The following is a 21,229-nucleotide window of genomic DNA, read 5'->3' on the forward strand; positions in this document are numbered from 1 at the left end:
CTTATTTTCTATGTTGCTTACGTTTTGTCTTTTGTGATAAATGCAAAGAGTTCCAGTATCGTTAAGGAAAGGTAAACTATAAAGCTGCCTTTTTGTGCTAAGCTAGGTAACATAATTAACCATGTTAATTTGCAAAGGGGGAGGGTAACAGAATGGGTCTCAATTCTTAAATTAACTGATGTCTTGTGTTTGTTTAAATAATAGTTACGGAGTAAGGCCTAAAGTTGACTCAAAGAAAACATGGCTGTCAGTGAGCTGCAGACGAAAAGCTTGTTCTGAGAAAACTTGGCACATGTACAGCAGCAGTGGAGACTCTTACTGCATTGAATTATGAAAGACATTTCTATGACTGTGCTGAGCGAGCTCACGTAAAGAGTACAAGGACACTGTTTCGAGTAGTCTGCCAAGGATAGGAAACTGTCCTTCGAGAAATGTAACTCCTCGAGGAAACGGAAGATTAAGGAAGCAGTGGGACAATAGGCTTGTGTAAAGGGCTGTACTGCGACGTGTTTAAGAGTGGAGTGACACTGGACAGCCAATCAGAGGCCTGAAACTGAGCAAATAATACAAAATGTAGATAGTTTTAGCTAGTGAAAAAGGTATAAAACCTGTCATAGTGGGCAGGGCAATTACTCTCTCTTGCTTTCCGATTCCTGAGACGGTGTTATGCTGTCGGACTTTTGGCGCACGTAAGAACAGCTGACTTATGTTTTTCGCTTTAGTGAAATTTGAGTTAGTCAGGGAAATAGATTGAAGGAAATGGAAACAATCTTTTATTAATGATTCATGTTTCTGAGCACAGTTCTAATTTTGATCCTCTAATAAAATGCTGCTTACTTATTGCTTATGAAATAAAACTTTAAAATCATTCTAAATGACTTTCTTTTTGAGAATAAAGACAATAAAAATTAGATTTGAACTGACAAGCTGGTCTTGTTTATTCATAGTCTAGTTACTATTAGTTGATCCATCCACCTTATGTGGCTTGTTTTAAACTGCAGTATGTAAATATAAATGTAAATATTTTGTGAATAGTTCTTTAAATCAAACCACCTGATTCAGTTGCTCAAAATTGTCTCATTGGTGTTATGGGCCTAGATTTATGTGTTTAGAAATTATGGTGAGTATTATTGAGGTGACCGTTGGTGTTTATGAGACAGTTTTTCTATAGGAGCGCTGGATCAATTCCTTGGTAGTAGAGTTACGGTTACTATGGTAACTGACATGCTACATAGTAGTTACATAGGATATCATGTCTAAAACATGTTAAGTTTATTGTTAAGTTTGTTCGCTTGTTACATGTAGTCGAAAGGTTTTTTCCAGCAGTGTGAAAATTCCTAGTGGTACCGGTACAGAGTAGTGTGACAGGTAAAGTTACACAGTGCATTTGTTCCGTTTCAAAATAGTGGTATTTTTATATATCACTAGTGTTGTGGCCGTACAACACAAGTTTAGGGAAATTAGGTGTGATAGGTATAATGTGTAGTGAGGGTTGTCTATGAAATTGTAGCTTTTGAGTATAGGAAACTTAGCGTCGTCTATTTCACGCGAAAAGAATATCTGCGTGTTTGTGAAAACTATCACTTTATTTTAGCGAAACAGACAAATGGTTTGTTATTTGTGAAGTTATTAACCGAATGACATCAAAAGTTTTGTAAATATGGCGTTGTGAAATTTTTTTGAAAAAGGAGGGGCTCGTTTAAAGAGTGAGAGCTGGAGCAGTTTCTCCGCAGCGGCAGCATACGTCACTAGAGTTGCGCTGTGATTGGCTAGCATACATCACAGGGTTTGCGCAACGATTGGTTCATGTGGCAAGTCAAGCTTACAGCTGATTGGCTTATTCTGAAAAGTGCTAATTCTATTGGCTTAGCAGAGCAGTGACGTAGCTTAACCTGATTGGTTTGTTGGTGACTTTCGCGCACGGATTGGTTGATGCAGCGGAACATCAGGAAGTTATTACGATCTTTTCCGAAGTAAAAGGAAATTGTTTAAAAACATGGATTATTATTTTCGAAAAGAGAAAAAGAAGCTTACATGATATTAGAAATTGAAAAATACATTTAAATCAGACAAGAAAATTCAAACGCGAGGCGGAAAATTAATTCATAAGTACAAAACGCCTGCAGCTTATATGTTAGGTGAATATGGTTATCATACTTGTCTCTGGTTTGAAAATTGGATGGAATATACCAAAAATGATGGTGTATTAGCATGGCCAGAAGATGGGTCATTTAATGTAGCGGTTTTGAGGAATTTGAGAGAAAAAATTACAGATCTTGTACCAAGTCCTAGACCTACACAATTTGAAGCTTTAGTTGAATGGGAAGATGAGATGCATGAAATGCAACGAGAAAGCAGAGGTTTTCCAAAAAGATTAGTTAGGGAAACACATCATGATAGAATGCGTCGATGGAGAAATGCAGATATGTGTGATGGCTTATACCCAATGAGATAAATTGAAGAGGCTTCTGGAAAAAAGCATCCCCAAAAGAAAAATAATACTAGAGTAGAAAGTGATTCAGAGGATGCAGTTTTAGAAGATATGTATACTAAGAAACCATCACCTTATCGTCCCGTTTGTACATGGACTTCTCCAATTACCCCAGCTGTTTTGACTCCTTCAACAGTTCCGACTTCTCCAATTGCTTTGACTTCCCCAACTGTCCCAGCTTCCCCAAGGGCCCCACCCGGAGAAATAATTGATGAACAATTTCCTGAAATAAATCAAATTAAAACTCCTGAAAGAAGCAAATTTCCTGAAAGAGCAGTATCTCCAGTAAATAGTAATTTTTCTGACATTCCCATACGAAGAAATGTTACCCCAAGAAGTGAATATAGAACAGAAAGGTGTGAGGATTTGCCAATAACAAATGCTTCAGAATACATTCGTTCTGCAAATGAATTAATTCAGCATTTAACTGAAAGCACGGAAGTAGTTACAGTACCAGTAACGATAGGACCTGTACTTCCAGTTTTTGACCAAAAAGAAATTAGACATTCATTAACTGTCCCATTAAATACTGAAATACAGAGAGTAACTGAAACATTTTATTCAGATTTAACAGAGGTGCATCGAGAGAAAAGGATGCCTGACTTAACTTTTAATGAAAGCCTGGCATGTAAAACCCCAGTTGGTGCAGAATCTGATTCTGGAACCCCAGAAAAGAGTTCTCCAGAATATAAATTACTTGATGTTGGTAAATTAAAAACAGATCTAGAGGAATTAATAATTGGTACAATTGGAACTGACAGTCTGAAGGCATATCAGGATGATGAAATATTATTCATTTGTAAAAGCATAACATGGAAAACAAAAAACAGATATGATATGTTAGAAGAAATTGCTTTTGAATTTGATGTGGATTTAAATAAACAGAAGAATTTGCAGAAACATTACAGGTTGGATTTTACTGATAAAGACATTGAAAGTTTGAACAAATCAGGAAGGATTACACACATAAAAGATTTAATTGCAGCTTTAAGAAAATGGGGTGACTTATGTAAATGGAGAGCAAAATGGAATAAGAAAAGAGATGAAGACAGTATAAGTCTAAATCTTTTAGTAAAAGATAAAGATAAGGTAGCAAAAGAGTTTCCAAGGAGGGAAATAACAGGAGGAGATTTTGTGCATGTTCCTTGGACAAGACAGGACATTCTGTTGTTCACAAATGATTTTCCCAGATTAAGAAAAAAACCTGTGGAATGGTATCGTCAGGTAGAAAGGTTTGTGAAAGTTTCAAAGGTTCTGTGGATAGATTTAGATGGATTATTTGACATAATTGTTCCATCAGATCTCTGGAACAGAATGTAAAATCTCTATAGATTGGCCTAGAGAAGAGCCTCAACGAGACAAGATAACAGGTGCTCCTTCATCAGATGTAATGAAATTGGTTGATAAAGTAATTGTGTTCCTGAAAAACAAGATTCCCCCTAAAGAAGTAGATTAGGTTAAAATTGACAGAACAATCCAGGAAACAAAAGAATCAGTACATTCATTCTATGAAAGATTACTGCTGGTATTTAAACAATACAGTGGTTATGAGCATCTGAGTGAGAAGGGTATGAGCCATTTTATATACAGATTTGTATATGGCTTGAGACCTGAAATTAGTGAAATGATAAGAACTGGAATAGTTGGTTGGCAGTCAAATACAGTTGATGACATCTGGAGAAAGGCAAAATACTGTAGTGATGAGTTAGAAGCTAAGCAAAAGAAGTTAAAAGAAAAGGCAATGTGGGCACAAGTGAAAGTGGCTGAGCAACAGACAGCAACTCTGGGAAACAAAAATCCTGAACAAAATCAAGGTAAATTTAAAGGTAATTATGATAAGCCAAAGTTGACAGGAAATATAGACACTCCCTTGTTTTAATTGCAGCAAAATTGGACACTGGAAGCGTGAGTGTAAGAATCCGCCCAGAAATGTTGTCAAAAATCAATCATTAAATCCACAGATGCAGAATGAGATAAATCAGCAGCAACAGCTACAGCGACAATTAAATGAGATAAATCAGCAGCAACAGCTACAGCGAAAGGTAGTGATTCAGCAAAGTCAGTTGCCACAACAGATACCACAGCCACCACTTCCAAACTGTGTAAATTTGCAGAGATACAATACAGAATCAGGATTCAGAGGAGGTGAACAGGTAAACAGATCACAAAGAGTGAATGTGTCAAATGTTTCACAGCAATTCTGGTTGATAGAAGATTGAGGAAGTGAATCTGATGATTACTTATGACGGTGCATGAGAAAGGAGGAAGAGTGTGTTATTGGAGCCACTCTTGAGGTAGATCAGTCTGGTCCATTTGTAAATGGTAAAGTGAATGATGTAGAAATTACTTTCCTAGTGGATACAGGTGCTAACCGTTCTACTGTTAGATCAGTGGAAATAGAAAATCTTCCACTCTCTGGTGAGCAGATCCAAGTAGTAGGAGTAGCTAATCAGCATATTACAAAAGATTTAACTGGACCAGTTGAAGTTGAAATTGGTAAATTTAAAGACATGCATAGATTTGTAGTTTGTGACAGCAGTCCTGTAAATCTGTTAGGCAGAGATATTTTGTGCAAGATGAATTGCGCAATTTATTGTTCACCGGATGGTATAGAGCTGCAAACTCCAGAAGAGGATAGACTTTATAATGGTCGAGGCAGAAGAAAACAAACTATTTCCTGTGTTTGATAAAAATAATTTGCCTGAAGAATTGAAAGACACAGTGAATGTAAAAATTTGGGATTTTACTGGTGATGAAATGGGTTTGATGAAAAGTGTAGATCCAGTTCAAATTACAGTAAAACAAGGAGCAGATTACCCAAATATTCCACAGTATAAAATGAAAGCAGAAACAATTGAAGGAGTTATTCCTGTAATTGAAAAGTTCATCAAACAAGGTGTTCTAAAAGAAATTTAGAGCAGCCCATGTAATTCACCGATTATGGGAATCAAAAAGCCGAATGGAACTTACAGAATAGTTCAGGACCTGAGAAAATGTAACAAAATTGTTGTTCCATGTTGTCCAGTTGTTCCAAACCCAGCGGTGATTTTGTACCAGATTCCGCAGGATGCAGAATGGTATACGGTTATTGATTTATGCAATGCATTCTTTACCGTTCTATTGCATCCGGAAAGTCAACACATTTTTGCGTTCAGATACCAAGATCGTATCCTAGCATGGTGTAGAATTCCTCAAGGGTACACTGAAAGTCCATCCATTTTTAATCAGTTGCTAAAAAGATACCTGGAAAATGTAGATTTACCTGGAAAATCTACGTTAGTGCAATATATTGATGATCTCCTTGTTGCAGGGAAAACTAGAGATAATTGTGTAACTGATACCATTACTCTTTTAAATCATCTGGCAGATGAGGGTCATAAAGTTTCTCCTGCAAAATTACAGTTTTGCAAACAAGTAAAATATCTTGGTCACAGAATTGCAAAAGGATCAAGACAAGTGACTACAGAAAGAATAAAAATGATCCAAGCAATGCAACCCACAAAAACACAGAAACAGGTTAGAATGTTTCTAGGCATGGTTGGCTATTGTCGTCAATGGATTAGTGGTTTTTCAGTAATTGCAAAACCATTGCAGAGACTAACAAAAGCAGACATAAAGGATCCAATTGTTCTGACAAAAACTGAGATAGAGGCTTTTGAGCAGTTAAAAAGAAGTTTGTGTGAAGCTCCAGCATTAGGAATGCCTGATTACGAGAAGGAGTTTGAGCTGTATTGCAGTGAAAGAGAAGGTAGTGCATTATCAGTTCTGATTCAAAGGCATGGAAGAATGAGAAAGCCAATAACTTATTTCTCAGCAGTGCTTGACCCTGTTGCAAAAGCATTACCAGGTTGCTTAAAAGCAGTAGCTGCAACCAGTTTAAGTCTGAAACAAAGTGAAGGAATCATAATAGGATTTCCAGTCAAAGTATATGTACCCCATTCAGTAGAAATTCTGCTTACCAGAAGCAAAACCCAACACTTGACAAGTAATAGACTGACAAAATATGAGAAAATCATTCTTGGATCAGACAATGTGTCGATTGCAAGATGTATTAATTTGAATCCCTCTACATTGTTACCTGACACTTCTGAGACAGAAATCAGAGATGAAAATGCTGATCACGACTGCCTGGATGTTTTAGAGTACTGTACAAAACCAAGGCAGGACATTAAGGATGGTCCGTTGCCTGAGTCAGATTATGTTCTGTTTGTTGATGGTTCATGCTTGAGATCGGATGAAGGTGTGCTGCACTCAGCATACTCTGTTTGTACAGTATCAAATGTGGTTGAAGGATCAAGTCTCAGAGGAATTCGATCAGCTCAAGTAGCGGAATTAATTGCTCTTATTCGAGCATGTGAATGGGGAAAAGGAAAAAAGATTACCATAGTGACTGATAGTCAGTATGGCTATGGCGTAGTCCATGACTATGGCCAGCTTTGGTCTCAAAGAGGTTATTTAACTTCTGCGGGATCGCCGATAAGAAATGCTAAGTTGATAAAAAGGCTAATTGATGGCATTCAATTACCAGAACAAATTGCTGTTGTAAAATGTACATCACACAAGAAGGGTAATGATTATGTAACAAAAGGAAATGCATATGCGGATGAAATTATAAAATTTTGTGCAAAGCACAATGGAGCAGTCAATTGGGAAAAAGAGAATGAAAATGTTTTGAACTCGCTAATATCTGTAGTTGAAACTTGGCAGGGAGTAAAACAGTTACAAGATGAGGCAAGTGAGGAAGAAAAAGACACTTGGTTAAAAGCAGGTTGCAGACAGAGAGAAGAGGATGAAATTTGGGTTTACAAAGATGACAGAGCAGTAATGCCGGATAGACAGCATGATTTCAGAATTGGCAAGAATGTATCATGGTCCAGGACACATAGGCAGATATTCCATGATTAGGTTGTTTAGGCAAACATGGTACAACCCAAAATTCAAAATGATTGTGTAGTATCCTAGCATACTGTTTATGCTTTGCATGTTGTCTCCCTCTTTACTCTAGCTTGTAGAATGTTTACAGCTATGATGCTTAGTAGAATGTTGGGGCTCTGTGGGCTGTGGACAGTTTGCTTTGGGCTGAGCATCAGGCTAGATGTTCCTGGTGGGGTGTTATTACCATCTTAACTACTTGACAACTAATAAACATCTCTACATCTTCATCTGTGTGGTCTTCATCACTATAATATTATTGGCGACGATCCTGTTAAAAGAACCTACTTCTGCTACCTCTACTTGAATTTACAAACAAAAGGAAACCTTTTCATTACTTTTAAAAGGCTAAAGGCGCAGCTTACAGCAACTAGAGATGGCGCAGTTTTCAACAAGATGTCACAACAAGCGTGACTTACATGAATCAAATGAAGAAACTAAGGAACATAAAGAGGAAAAAAACAGGAGCCACTAAGGAAACATCAGCACGCTTTTAAGCCCCACCAGTGTCCTTCAGATCGGACAGCCCTGCTCAAGCGTGTTGTGCGTGGTTCACCTGGACATCTTCACATTATTTGCCATTCAACAAGATACAAACCTTCAAAGCCACGTGAAACCCAAAGCAACGAAAAGAAAATGTGTGCAGACTAAAAGACAAGGAGGTTACAGGGGCCGTGAGTATGACCTTGCCACCTGTTAAGGGTTAAAAGCAGTTTGGTGCGGGATATTAGTGACTGTAAATTTAAAAAAGACTTTTAAAACCGGGATCTTGTGGAGTGCTCGTTTTCTGCGCAGAGTGTGAGACTGTTTATATATGAAAGCTGCGCAGCTCGTTTTAAACTGTTTTCTGGTCATTGATGAACCTGCACAGTATAACACGTTTGGATCAGTGTTTTCCCTTACTGTCAAACTCAAAATGTCATGCATGAAAGAAATCAGAGGCAAACCGGAAAGCGAACTCAAGCTGTCAAGCATTAAAGTAATGTCTTTGAGAAAGGGAAATGTCATTTCATGTTTTTCTCCTTTTAAAATACAAGCTTCATGCTGTTGGGACTACTATTCAACAATCCAACCTGTCGAGTACAATGCTTCTGCGAGAGAAAAATACAAACTCACATATTTTCACTAAAATGATTACTATGTACTTTTAATTGGAACGCTTATTTACAAGCTGCCTTTTCACTTGAATGGGAAGATATTTGTTTAAAAATTACTATTCACATGGCTTCTCGCTGCTCTATCTTTGGCAAAAATCAGTTGGGCTGAACTTGTAATTCAAAATATAGCTCGCGCATTTTACCTGGCTCGTGGTGTACCGCGGAGCAGCTACGGATCTTCACATGACGTCTTCACTCTGGCCCAGCACACAATGCTGCCTATGGACGTTTGAGCTGTAGGAGCGCGCCGTGAGCCTCTCTGCGTACGTCTCCTGTGCGTGCTGCTGTCTTGTGGTTGGATGCCACGGCCAGTCAACATTTTTTTTTTCATGTGTGCCCTGAAGTCTTCGTTTCCTACTGCTTGGCATCTTTGAGGAGGATTCGTTGGCAGGATTCGTCCAGCTCTGGCACAGACTCTTGACACGATGGAGGATTTTGGTACTTTATTTTGTTGAAGTTGGTGACATTGGAGCGCTTGTCCATCGTTGATAGTAACTTAAAAGAATAGCATGTGTGTATTGTCGGGCGGCATTTCACACAAGCATCATCTTGAATCTGGAACATTAAGACAAACGTTCACTGAGTAATTTCAACAATTTAATATAATGTTTACGGAGCAGTTTTCACGAGTGAGTTCTTTCTGAGTCGTAATACCACTGTGCTGTGCAGTACTGCCATCTAGTGGTTTTTATAAGATTGCAGTTTTCACTGTTTAAGTCGAAGGATTTATTGTTCAGCAAGAGTTTATGTCAATTTTAGCTCTACTGTATTGTCTCATCTAAACTGCAGTTTGAAGAATGTTACATTTTAATTTCTCGTTTTTTTTTCAGGCACATCATTGTCATGTTGTTAATACAAACTTTAACATAGGCAAAATATTTTACATCACAGTTTTGGGAAAAATGTTTACGCTTTGAGTGTAGTTTGCTAACTTTTGAACTGGCATGCGTTTTTTTTTGTAGGAGTGGGTTTTTAGTCCCATGATCCTTAGGGGTGGGTTTTAAGTCCCATATCCTATTTTTATTAGTTGGTGTTTTACTGGGTTTCAAACCTATTTCCCGTTTGACTCACTTGTATGTTTTTAGGGGGTTTGAGTCCCACCTATGCATTAATAAAGGGTTAAGTCCTATTTACTCAGTTTTTAGGTGGTGTTAGTCCCACCTGTTTAGGGGGTGTTAGTCCTACCTAGGTTTAGGGGGTGTTAGTCCCACCTAGGTTTAGGGGGTGTCAGTCCCACCTTTTTAGGGGGTGTTAGTCCCACCTAGGTTTAGGGGGTGCCAGTCCCATCTGTTTAGGGGGTGTTAGTCCCACCTAGTTTTCTAATGTTTGGTCTAAGTCACATTTACTCAATGTTAAGGGGCTTTGATGGGTTTTAGTCCCATATATTCAGTTTACATGCTGTTTCTCTATGTGGGGAGCCTTTTCTGTCCCTCTGTTGGGGTTGGATTTGGGTTTATGTCCCATTATCCTATGTCTTACATTTATTGTTCTTCTGTTTTAGACTGCTTTAGAATCCCATATTTCCCTCTTGTGGGAGTGTTTTTCTTCATTGTAAAAGTTATTTCTACATGCTTATGTTTAACTTTCTGGTGGGAGGACGGGTAATTTTGTCTTCTTTTGATGCTTCAATTTTATCTGTTTTCTCTTGTTTTCATTGCTCTCACTCTCGTGTTGGTTTCTTTACCATTTATCTCTGAGGGTTGGACTTTAAACTTTATCTTGGTTCTTGTACTTTTGTCTATCCCTCCTGCATTCCTGTCTGGCCAGTAGGTATGTATGTCGGTTAGCCGTTGGTACTTTCAAGCTTGGTTTTCCTGTCTGCCGTTTTTTCTTTTTTTTCTTTCTTCTGTTATTGAAGGGAAAGCGGATGGGTTCTTGTATGTTTTTCTTGCTTGTTTCTTTTTGTCTTCCTGACTTTTTCATGTTTCTTCTCTTAAGGAGGATGGGTATGTTCTTCCGTATGTTTAACTTTTCTTTGATTCTTTCTTACCGGGGTTCTTTCCGTTTGGTGTTCTTTCTCTGTTTGTTTTCATTTCGGACAAAGGGGGAAAATGTAGTATCCTAGCATACTGTTTATGCTTTGCATGTTATCTCCCTCTTTACTCTAGCTTGTAGAATGTTTACAGCTATGATGCTTAGTAGAATGTTGGGGCTCTGTGGGCTGTGGACAGTTTGCTTTGGGCTGAGCATCAGGCTAGATGTTCCTGGTGGGGTGTTATTACCATCTTAACTACTTGACAACTAATAAACATCTCTACATCTTCATCTGTGTGGTCTTCATCACTACAGATTGCAGAATCATTTTGCCAGAGATGCTTGATTTGTCAGCAAATCAACCCAAACAGAAAAACCTTTGTAAGCATGGGAACCATAGGACGAGAGGGTGGTCCTTTTACCAGAATACAGATGGCATGCCATTGCATTGACATGCCACGTCACAATGGACTGAGATATGTTTTGGTTATCATCTGTTGGTTTTCAAGATGGGTGGAAGCATTTCCAACTCATCACAATGATTCAATCACTGTGGCAAAATTGCTATTGAGAGAGTTTATACCAAGATACGGTTTTCCAGTGACTGTGGAAACGGATCACGGTACACATTTTGAAAACAAATTACTGAAACTAATTTGTGAAGCATTAGGCATCAAAAAAAATTGCATTGTGCCTACAGACCAGAGGCATCAGGTGTTGTGGAACAGGTAAATGGTACAATCAAAAACAGGATTGGAAAAATGTGCTTAGCAACTGGAATGAAGTGGACAGATGCAATACCACTTGTTTTGATGACTTTGAGAAGCATTCCAGATAAGAAAACAGGTTTGAGTCCTCATGAAATCATAATGGGCAGGGTCATGAGGCAAGCATTTGTTCTAGTTGAAAAGCTACTAAACATTAATGATAGTATCATTATGGACTATTGTAAAAACCTTTCTGATGTGATGACTTCTGTGTCCATCATGTAGGAACTGAAGTGCTCACAAAAGAGAAAGAACAAGCTCATGATCTGTTGCCTGGAGATTGGGTCAGGACAAAAGTTCATCGCAGAAGAAATTACCTAGTACCAAGGTGGCAAAAGGCAAGACAGGTGATTTTGGCTACTACAAATGCAGTTAAATGTAAAGGATTGAAAAGGTGGATACATGCAAGTCATACCATAAGGGTACCACCACCTGAGAATCCTGACGAAGAAGGTGATACAACAGCTGATTCAGATTCAGAAGAAGAATCTGAAAGAAATCCAGATCCTGAAGATTGACAAGATAGTCGATATCTGGAAGATTCAAATGCGAATGAAGCAGTGGAGAAGTGGAGGAGTGTGGCTCAATGGTTAGAGTGGCAGACCCTGATGCAGAGTTCTGGCCAGGGACCAGGGTTCAATTCCCATCTCGGCGGGGTCTCGGGCTCAATTTCCTCGGACCTGTTAATTCTCGCCTCGGTGCCTATTCTAATCACGGGCCCCACGCTGCAACTCTGGGCAATAGCTTGCTTAGCCTCCACACCGGCCCCAACAGCACTAAGGATGCCTGGCTTCACCCTGGGGGTGCCCAGGAGTGAACACTTCACAGGGAAAGCCAGTAGGGGTTCCACAGCGGTATGAGTATCAGCGCCAGGAAACCGAATAGGCGACACCGCAAGGTGACTGTCTGGTGACAGTGCGCTCTATAAGTACCATGACATTTACATTTACATTGAATAAAGGAAAAGATGGCTTTGTAATACAAGTCTCTGATGAAGAAAATGACGAAGATCAGTTGAATCAAGAAGCAGAAAAAGAAACTGATCAAGTGGTGATTCAAGATCAAGATCAGGATAGTATTGAAAAGCAGTCTGGAAACTTTGGAAGAAGGAACGAAGATTCTGAAACTCGTGAATTGGAAGTAATCGAAGAAGAAAAAGAAGAACAAATTCCAAGTACCAGCTATAAAGATGCTGTTCCTAACAAGGTGAAGCTGCCGAGTAAAGAAGAAATACCTGAATCTGATGAAGAATCTGACACAGAAAAACTGATTATTGATGAATCAGCAACAGAAACAGATGACAGTGAAGATGAATCAAATTTGAAGAAAACAAGGCAAAGAGCTTGGAGAGTAGAATACAATTTAAGAGAACCAAAGAAGAAGCTGACAAGAAAAGGAGATAATTGGCCGAAAGAAATTGAAGGCATAAAATTCAAATCAGTAAATAGAGCAAAAGAACAGGTGAACAAAATCACAAGTCAGAAAGAGGAAAATTTGAGTAAGAAAGACCACACAGGAAAGAAAATAGAAGTAATTAGCAGTAGAGCAAAGAGAACAATTAAGCCAAATCAAAAATATAAGTCACCAGAATGGGCTTATAATATTATTCCACCAGTAGTAGAGGTTAATAGTTCCCAAGAAATTTATAATGTTGAAAGTGATGAGGATTAAATTCCATTGATTAATTGACACAAGGTTGAAGAAACTGTGTTAGGCAACACAAGGTCGAAGAAATTGTGTTAGCTGAAAAATACATTTGATATTTGATATTGAATAAGGTCGAAGAAAAACTGTTAGGGAATAGTTCTATCTGTTAAAAAAAAAATAATAATAAGGAGGGTATATATACATTTTTCAATTTTTATTTTTATTGAAGAATGGTTTACTCATATACTGGTAAAAATTCGAGATGCTCTATTTTCAAGAGGTGTTGCAAAATGTCTTCAATATGTGTGATACTAATTATTCTAGTCTGGGTAATTTTAGCAGTCATTTTTAGGTCTCGTGACCTATCAATGCGCATGCGCATTGATAGAGAAGCGAGACTATAGGGCTTTAAACAAACTTTAACTAACTGGCGATTTGGTGCTGTGCCCGTGCGCTTTTAGGTCAATGCGCAAGCCCAGCATCAAATCGCCAGCCATCTGTTGCCCAGCTTGGTGCCGCTCCACCCCCTGCCAGATCAAAGGCTTTCACGGCCAGCCGGCCGTGTAAAGTGCATTTTTTATTTACAATGCCCACCATACAGCCTTCTTGAGCTGTTCTTTTGATGGATGAATGTGGTTGCTTTGATTTCAATTTTTAGTCACTGAACGTGCGCTGCAATGGATTTCTTTAGCTTAAAAGAATTGTTAAGTAAGTTATTGGTCTTTGTCAGTAATGCTTCGTTTCTTTTTGCACAATATATGCAGTTTGCAGAAGCACTATTTTTTGGGCAATGTGTTTTCTTTTTCACCAGCTTTCTTATTTGTCTTTTCATGCTCTTTATTTAGTTGTGTTGGTGACTTTTTATTAATCGGCTGTAGAATGTGCTGTATTCACACAGCTAAGTGGATAGTCTTATTTATTTCTAAATGATCATGGCTGGTTAAGGTTGCGAGTCAGCGTAAAATAAATCAGTATTTTATATTGTATAATCCGCACTTGATGCATGCGGGTTCAATGTAATCCAACACCACATTCACCACCACATCCACCACCACCACATCCACCACCACATCCACACCCACCACCACATCCACCACATCCACCACCACATCCACCACCACATCCAACACATCCACCACCACTTCCACCACCACCGCATCCACCACCACCACCACCGCATCCACCACCGCATCCACCACCACCACATCCACTACCACCACTGCATCCACCACCACCACATCCACCACCACCACCACATCCACCACCGCATCCACCACCACCACATACACCACCACATCCACCACCACTTTCACCACACCCACCACCACATCCACCACACCCACCACCACTACATCCACCACCCCATCCACCACCACCACCCCATCCACCACCACCAACACCACATCCACCACCACCACTGCATCCACCACCACCACCGCATCCACCACCACCACCACATCCACTGCATCCACCACCACCACATCCACCATCTCCTCCACATCCACCATGACATCCACCGCCACATCCACCACCACATCCACCACATCCACCACAACCACCACAACCACCACCACCACCACATCCACCACCACTTTCACCACATCCACCACCACATCTAACACGTCCACCACCACTTCCACCACCACTACATCCACCACCGCTTCCACTGCCAACACCACATCCACCAGAACCACTGCATACACCACCACCACATCCACCACCAAATCCACCAACACTTTACCCACACCCACCACCACCACTTCCACCACACCCACCACCACTACATCCACCACCCCATCCACCACCACCACCATCACATCTACCACCACTGCATCCACCACCGCATCCACCACCACCACATCCACCATCACCACCACATCCACCATCACCACCACATCCACCACCACATCCACCATCACCACCACATCCACCACCACATCCACCGCCACATCCACCGCCACATCCACCGCCACATCCACCACCACATACACCACATCCACATCCACCGCATCCACCACCACATCCACCACCGCATCCACCACCACATCCACCACCACCACCACCACATCCACCACCGCATCCACCACCACCACATCCACCACCACATCCACCACCACATCCACCAACACTTTAACCACACCCACCACCACTACATCCACCACACCCACCACCACCACCCCATCCACCACCACTGCATCCACCATCACCACCGCATCCACCAACTCCACATCCACCGCATCCACCACCACATCTACCATCACCACCACATCCACCACCACACCCACCATCACATCCACTATCACCTTCACATCCACCATGACATCCACCGCCACATCCACCACCACATCCACCACATACACCGCATCCACCACCACCACATCCTCAACATCCACCACCACCACATCCACCACCACCACCACATCCACCACCACATCCACCACCACACCCACCACCATCACCACATCCACCACCACATCCACCACCACATCCAACACATCCACCACCACAACCGCATCCACCACCACCACCACATCCAACACCTCATCCACCACCACATCCACCACTACATCAACCACACCCACCACCACTACATCCACCACACCCACCACCACTACATCCACCACCCCAACCACCACCACCACCCCATCCACCACCCCCACTGCATCCACCACCACCACCGCATCCACCACCACCACATCCACTGCATCCACCACCACCACCCCCACCACAACCCCCACCACCACATCCACCATCACCTCCACATCCACCATGACATCCACCACCACATCCACCACATCCACATCCACCGCATCCACCACCACCACATCCACCACCACCACCACATCCACCACTACATCCACCACCACATCCACCACCACTTTCACCACATCCACCACCACCACATCCACCACCACATCTAACACGTCCACCACCACTTCCACCACCGCATCCACCACCACCACATCCACCACCACCACCGCATCCACCAACACCACCACCACATCCACCACCGCATCCACCACCACCACATACACCACCACATCCACCAACACTTTAACCACACCCACCACCACCACATCCACCACACCCACCACCACTACATCCACCACCCTATCCACCACCACATCCACCACCACCACCACATCCACGACATCCATCACCACATCCACCACCACCGCATCCACCACCACCACCACCGCATCCACCACCGCATCCACCACCACCACATCCACCACCACCACCGCATCCACCAACACCACATCCACTGCATCCACCACCACCACCCCCACCACCACATCCACCACCACATCCACCATCACCTCCGCATCCACCATGACATCCACCGCCACATCCACCACCACATCCACCACATCCACCACCACATCCACCACCACATCTAACACGTCCACCACCACTTCCACCACCAACACATCCACCACCGCATCCACCACCACCACATCCACCACCACCACCGCATCCACCAACACCACATCCACCACTGCCACCACATCCACCACCGCATCCACCACCACCACATACACCACCACACACACCACCACATCCACCACCACATCCACCAACAATTTAACCACACCCACCACCACCACATCCACCACACCCACCACCACTACATCCACCACACCCACCACCACCATCCCATCCACCACCACTGCATCCACCATCACCACCGCATCCACCAACTCCACATCCACCGCATCCACCACCACATCTACCATCACCACCACATCCACCACCACACCCACCATCACATTCACTATCACCTTCACATCCACCATGACATCCACCGCCACATCCACCACCACATCCACCACATCCACCGCATCCACCACCACCACATCCTCAACATCCACCACCACCACATCCACCACCACCACCACATCCACCACCACATCCACCACCACACCCACCACCATCACCACATCCACCACCACATCCACCACCACATCCAACACATCCACCACCACAACCGCATCCACCACCACCACCACATCCAACACCTCATCCACCACCACATCCACCACACCCACCACCACTACATCAACCACACCCACCACCACTACATCCACCACCCCATCCACCACCACCACCCCATCCACCACCACCACTGCATCCACCACCTCCACCGCATCCACCACCACCACATCCACTGCATCCACCACCACCACTCCCACCACAACCCCCACCACCACATCCACCATCACCTCCACATCCACCATGACATCCACCACCACATCCACCACATCCACATCCACCGCATCCACCACCACCACATCCACCACCACCTCCACATCCACCACCACATCCACCACCACTTTCACCACATCCACCACCACCACATCCACCACCACATCTAACACGTCCACCACCACTTCCACCACTGCATCCACCACCACCACATCCACCACCACCACCGCATCCACCAACACCATATCCACCACCACCACCACATCCACCACCGCATCCACCACCACCACCTACACCACCACATCCACCACCACATCCACCAACACTTTAACCACACCCACCACCACCACATCCACCACACCCACCACCACTACATCCACCACCCCATCCACCACCACATCCACCACCACCACCACATCCACGACATCCATCACCACATCCACCACCACTTCCACCACCACCGCATCCACCACCACCACCACCGCATCCACCACTGCATCCACCACCACCACATCCACCACCACCACCGCATCCACCAACACCACATCCACTGCATCCACCACCACCACCCCCACCCCCACATCCACCACCACATCCACCATCACCTCCGCATCCACCATGACATCCACCGCCACATCCACCACCACATCCACCACATCCACCACCACATCCACCACCACATCTAACACGTCCACCACCACTTCCACCACCACCACATCCACCACCGCATCCACCACCACCACATCCACCACGACCACCGCATCCACCAACACCACATCCACCACTGCCACCACATCCACCACCGCATCCACCACCACCACATACACCACCACACACACCACCACATCCACCACCACATCCACCAACACTTTAACCACACCCACCACCACCACATCCACCACACCCACCACCACTACACCCACCACCCCATCCACCACCACCACCACCCCATCCACCACCACTGCATCCACCATCACCACTGCATCCACCACCACATCCACCACATCCACCACCACATCCACCATCACCTGCACATCTACCATGACATCCACCGCCACATCCACCACCACATCCACATCCACCGCATCCACCACCACCGCATCCACCACCAACGCATCCACCACCACCACATCCACCACCACCACATCCACCACATCCACCACATCCACCACCACATCCACCATCACCACCACCTCCACATCCACCATGACATCCACCTCCACATCCACCACCAGATCCACATACACCGCATCCACCACCACCACATCCACCTTCACCACCACCACATCCACCACCACATCCACCACCACATCCACCACCGCATCCACCACATCCACATCCACCACCACCACATCCACCACTACCACCACATCCACCACCACATCCAACACTTCCACCACCACCGCATCCACCACTGCATCCACCACCACCACATCCACCACCACATCCACACCCACCACCACATCCACCACATCCACCACCACATCCACCACCACATCCAACACATCCACCACCACTTCCACCACCACCGCATCCACCACCACCACCACCGCATCCACCACCGCAACCAACACCACCACATCCACCACCACCACATCCACCACCACCACCGCATCCACCAACACCACATCCACCACCACCACCACATCCACCACCGCATCCACCACCACCACATACACCACCACATCCACCACCACTTTCACCACACCCAACACCACCACATCCACCACACCCACCATACCCACCACCACTACATCCACCACCCCATCCACCACCACCACCCCATCCACCACCACCACTGCATCCACCACCACCAACACCCCATCCACCACCACCACTGCATCCACCACCACCACCGCATCCACCACCACCACCACATCCACTGCATCCACCGTCACCACATCCACCACCACATCCACCATCACCTCCACATCCACCATGACATCCACCGCCACATCCACCACCACATCCACCACATCCACCACCACCACCACATCCACCGCCACCACCACATCCACCACCACTTTCAACACATCCACCACCACCACATTCACCACCACATCTAACACATCCACCACCACTTCCACCACCACTACATCCACCACCGCATCCACCACCACCACATCCACCAACACTTTAACCACACCCACCACCACCACATCCACCACACCCCCCACCACTACATCCACACCCCATCCACCACCACCACCCCATCCACCACCACTGCATCCACCACCACCACCACCGCATCCACCACCACCACATCCACCACCACATCCACCATCACCACCACATCCACCACCACATCCACCACCACATCCAGCATCACCTCCACATCCACCATAACATCCACAGCCAAATCCACCGCATCCACCACCACCACCACATCCACCACCACCACCACATCCACCACCACTTTCACCACATCCACCACCACCACATCCACCACCACATCCAACACATCCACCACCACTTCCACCACCACCGCATCCACCACCACCACATCCACCACCACATCCACCACCGCACCCACCACCGCATCCACCACCACCACATCCACCACCACCACCGCATCCAGCAACACCACATCCACCACATCCACCACCACACCCACCACCACCACATCCACCACCACATCCAACACATCCACCAACACTTCCACCACCACCGCATCCACCACCACATCCATCACCACCACTGCATCCACCACCACCACATCCACCACCACCACCGCATCCACCAACACCACATCCACTGCATCCACCACCACCACCCCACCCCCACATCCACCACCACATCCACCATCACCTCCGCATCCACCATGACATCCACCGCCACATCCACCACCACATCCACCACATCCACCACCACATCCACCTCCACATCTAACACGTCCACCACCACTTCCACCACCACCACATCCACCACCGCATCCACCACCACCACATCCACCACCACCACTGCATCCTCCAACACCACATCCACCACTGCCACCACATCCACCACCGCATCCACCACCACCACATACACCACCACACACACCACCACATCCACCACCACATCCACCAACACTTTAACCACACCCACCACCACCACATCCACCACACCCACCACCACTACACCCACCACCCCATCCACCACCACCACCACCCCATCCACCACCACTGCATCCACCATCACCACTGCATCCACCACCACATCCACCACATCCACCACCACATCCACCACCACATCCACCATCACCTGCACATCTACCATGACATCCACCGCCACATCCACCACCACATCCACATCCACATCCACCGCATCCACCACCACCGCATCCACCACCACCGCATCCACCACCACCACATCCACCACCACCACATCCACCGCATCCACCACCACATCCACCATCACCACCACCTCCACATCCACCATGACATCCACCTCCACATCCACCACCAGATCCACATACACCGCATCCACCACCACCACATCCACCTTCACCACCACCACATCCACCACCACCACCACATCCACCACCACATCCACCACCGCATCCACCACATCCACATCCACCACCACCACATCCACCACTACCACCACATCCACCACCACATCCACCACCACATCCACCACCACATCCACCACCACATCCAACACTTCCACCACCACCGCATCCACCACCGCATCCACAACCACCACATCCACCACCACATCCACACCCACCACCACATCCACCACATCCACCACCACATCCACCACCACATCCAACACATCCACCACCACTTCCACCACCACCGCATCCACCACCACCACCACCGCATCCACCACCGCAACCAACACCACCACATCCACTACCACCACATCCACCACCAAAACCGCATCCACCAACACCACATCCACCACCACCACCACATCCACCACCGCATCCACCACCACCACATACACCACCACATCCACCACCACTTTCACCACACCCAACACCACCACATCCACCACACCCACCACACCCACCATTCCCACCACCACTACATCCACCACCCCATCCACCACCACCACCCCATCCACCA

The 21,229-nt window shown here is 45.4% G+C and overlaps 1 protein-coding gene across 1 annotated transcript; it reads left to right on the plus strand.

Annotated features, from left to right (window-relative positions):
- Positions 1-11,425: 11,425 nt before the first annotated feature.
- LOC147662633 (uncharacterized) lies at positions 11,426-12,851 on the plus strand (the record flags this gene model as incomplete). Its single annotated transcript, XM_086951033.1, has 2 exons — positions 11,426-11,889; positions 12,283-12,851. Coding segments are annotated over exons 1-2 (591 nt in total), but the record flags the coding sequence as incomplete, so codon positions are not given.
- Between the last annotated feature and the right edge of the window lie 8,378 nt (positions 12,852-21,229).

This window comes from Lissotriton vulgaris, unplaced genomic scaffold, assembly GCF_964263255.1.
Source record: "Lissotriton vulgaris unplaced genomic scaffold, aLisVul1.2 SCAFFOLD_11583, whole genome shotgun sequence".
Classification (NCBI taxonomy): Eukaryota; Metazoa; Chordata; class Amphibia; order Caudata; family Salamandridae; genus Lissotriton; species Lissotriton vulgaris.